The sequence below is a fragment of the Amblyomma maculatum genome, chromosome 7 (genome assembly GCF_055883805.1).
Source record: "Amblyomma maculatum isolate TAMU_Amacu chromosome 7, ASM5588380v1, whole genome shotgun sequence".
Classification (NCBI taxonomy): Eukaryota; Metazoa; Arthropoda; class Arachnida; order Ixodida; family Ixodidae; genus Amblyomma; species Amblyomma maculatum.
The window spans coordinates 91,935,321-91,938,802 of record NC_139350.1 but is presented as its reverse complement, the minus strand read 5'-3'; the positions used below and the strand labels follow the sequence as shown (position 1 = coordinate 91,938,802).

The 3,482-nt window shown below is 47.6% G+C and overlaps 1 protein-coding gene across 1 annotated transcript; it reads right to left on the bottom strand.

Annotated features, from left to right (window-relative positions):
* Positions 1 to 710: 710 nt before the first annotated feature.
* On the bottom strand, positions 711 to 2,335 carry LOC146183953 (uncharacterized). Its single transcript, XM_084609258.1, has one exon. The coding sequence runs from the start codon at positions 2,097 to 2,099 to the stop codon at positions 1,719 to 1,721; it is 381 nt and encodes a 126-aa protein (XP_084465384.1). The 5' UTR covers positions 2,100 to 2,335; the 3' UTR covers positions 711 to 1,718.
* Between the last annotated feature and the right edge of the window lie 1,147 nt (positions 2,336 to 3,482).

Sequence of the window (3,482 nt, the reverse complement as noted above, 5' to 3'; positions counted from 1 at the left end):
TAATAAACGGTATTTAATCGCATGTTCCTTAGTGTGCGTTAAGCTTTCGATTGAAACTTTCAATAATACACCTTTGGGGCATTCGGGCCCATTGCCGGCCAAGCAGGCTCAATGGTCGTCAGATCTCTAATACAACAGAACATTCGGGCGCAGAGAAGTTGAAAACTAAATGACGAACTCCAGACAGCAGGAAATGACTCAATACATGCATACTGAAATAGCTAAAGAATAGAAAAAATTGCTTACGTAGTGTACAACACGAGACCGCACGGCTGGCTCGGCGGCACAGCTCCCACCATGATGGAGGACGACCAGCCATTTTGCTACTAAAAACAACCACCTACCTACAAAACAATAGCCGGACGTGACGTCATTTCTTAAACCGGATGCGACGTCATGGGCTGCAGCAGACAGCGCCCTAGGAAGTCTGAAACACCTAAAGCATAACCATAAGCTAAACCGTAAGCTATCCGTAAGTTAAACCGTAAGCATAACCGTAAGATAAGCTGTAAGTATATCCATAAGCTAAACCGTAAGCATATCCACAAGCTAAACCGTACGCATATCTATAGGCCAAATCATAAACATTAGCTAAACAATAACCGTCACAGCAACTTTTCGCTTCGAGATAGCCAGGCTTAACCTTAACTAAGCCCCAGACAATTTTTTCTTGTAAATTGGTTTATAAGAGAGGAAAGGTGCAATTAAGTCAAGGTCATTTGAAGGTCAAATTTAGTGCCACACAAAGGCCGGCTCCACCTAAGCATAGTGAAGCTTTCGCTTCAAGGAATTAGGGTGAGAAGGGACAAAAAAATGGCCATTCTAGGATCTTGAATGGCAAAAGAAAATTAGAAAAGAAAAAGTGCTTCTTGCTTTATACAGTCAACTCCAAAGAAGGTGCCAAGTTGGCCCTCAAACATCAGTGCCTTAGTTGGCCAATAGCATTGCGCTTAATGCCTGAATGAACATCAAGAAACCATAGCAGAGCACTTGCACAAGAGCGAACAATGCTCCAAAAATGTTTTAGTCTTCTTGGGTCTACAATGGAAATAAAGAAAATGAGAAAAAGGCGCCTCTTGCCCTATTCAGTTAACCCGAGAAGTTTGCATGCTCGCCCTGAAGCATCAGTCCTCTTCACGAGACCTTGGTAGGAGCGTACCATTCCACCATTGGAGTCAACTCTTTATTTGCTTTGAAAGTGTCCGTGGCTGACGCTAAGACCAGACTTCTTTTAGAGCAATTAATTTCCCAGATGCCATCATTGAAAAGCTTTTCTGCCCCCCCCCCCCCCCCTTTTTTTTTTACATTCTCGGTTCACAGGCGCTACTGCTTACATGGGGGATAAGTCATGAGCACACACTTCGAAAAGGATTACGGCGCAAAGAAATCACTAAATTACTAACACGCACACATGCAAGGTAAAACATCGTCCTGTACACACTACGAGCATGCACGTCCGTGCGAAACGGATACGTAGCAAGGAGGTCCACCGCCGTTAACACACACGTGAGAACTTGTTGTCTCAGGTCACCAGTTTTCGCCGCACAACGCTTGTTCCAAACTTCTTGCGCTCCTCTTATGCTGCCTCTTTTCCACCGTACAAGTTCAGGGCTAGGAAGGCATCGACCAGCATGCTTCCTAACCGAACACCAAAAGGCTGATGGTGAGAAACAGTCACACGAAACAGTCAAAAGGAAAAGTCACACCAGCCATGACACCTACACGCTATCGCCGTCCGATGAGTCACTAGCTGTTGATCGCGCTTCTTCCATCTGCGTCGTGATGTGCTCGAGCTCAGCCAATTTGGTGCTGCCGTAGTGGTAGTACATCATCTTTATGCCGGTTGCAATTGACATCTTCATGCGGATGCTGTAGCGGAAGGGGTAGTTGTTGTTCTTCACGGCACGTTCGTATAGACGTTTCAGGGCGCGAATTTGCTGGTCAAGGAACATAATCTGCCGGTGGGTATTGTGCAACTGTTCCTGGATAGCAGTTGCACGACCTTTCAACGTTTCATTTTCGCTGACCGACGGATCCATCGCTGCGACGCCGGTGTTCCCGCTGCTGCTCTCGTCACACTCCACCTTGGACGCTGCCATGTTTTGATGCCTATTCGGCGAAAGTCTGCAACTGTAGCCCAGCCGCCCAGCGGTGCGCTCGGCAAGACGACCAAGGGCCAAGAAACCAAGCCGCCGGCACCTTGTCGGTACCGCCAAATAGCGTCGGCTGACGACGGGTTGATTTGCGCCGCTCAGCAGCCACCTCACAGCACCTCAGCCCTAGCTGCTGGTCTGGCCACGTGCAGGAGTAACTCTCTATGTGCCTGGTGCGCTGCAGCTTTGGCCGAACATGTGGCGCCGTCTGGGAGGCGTCGCTGTAAAAGGCGGCTGTCTGGATCCGCAACCGGGGGTAGCGCCGACGCTGTGTTCCAATTTCTTTTTGGTTCCCCGTAAGAATAAAAAATAAACAGCGACTAAAACAAGGGCCTGTACTTACTTAGTCATTTCGAATCTCATATCGCACCCATTGCTTTTCGTTTCGGCTGCGCATTTCCCACTTTTCTTCTTTTTTTTGTACAGTACTTGACGCTAGGTTTCTTTCAAGCATGCACGAGCGATCGCTTGTTTGTATCGAGCGCGCAACACGCGAAAAATACACACAAAAAAACGGGTCTTTTTTTTTTTACTTCTGGACCCAACTAGAGCTCTAAAAGTAGTTGTAACCAGCGCTGGCAGGTCTTCGGACACAGCCTGTGTTGTAGAGAGCGCGGAGCCTTCCTGCCCAACGGGAGCTTTTTTTTTTTTTTTTTTTCTATCGACTTCCTAATGATAGTTTCCAGCTGTTCTCGGTGCTCGCTTTTGGGAAGCCTAGCCTGACGTAAAAGACGTAGAAGCACGACATGGAGAGCGAAGCACATTGCAGAAGTGCGTGCTTTCTGACTTGACACACGTTCATGGCTCCCCGCAAAGAGAAAACGTCCTTTTAAACTAACAGCTCGATCTGCTGTTGTGTTTATGGGTGTTATAATAGGTATAAAAAAAACCGTCGGGGGGCAATCGAAAATCAAGTTGTTTTTTTTTTTTTTTTTTTGCGGTTTCCTTGGAAATCATACGAGAGCGATGTGTCGCATCGTTAACAGTGGCACCCGGCCTTGCAGATGCAACTGGCACCCGTCATATTGCGTGGGTTTGCCAACAACTACATACGAAAAACATTAATTACATATGTGGTGAAAAGACGCCGAAAGGGCCGAATAAAACTTACCTCCAAGCTGACTTCGTAGAAAGCGGTTTTCATTTCGTTAGCGCATTTTCTGAAGATATCCGAGGGCCCTTCTGCACTGTGAAGTTCCCCGCGCACTCCACGCACGTGCTGGCTTCGTACAGTTTCTGACCGCGCACCAAGCAGTTATTCTTAAACCAAGTCTCAACATTCCCGATCACGCGAAATCCCCCGAACAGCACGCGCTGTGGAGCTTGCTC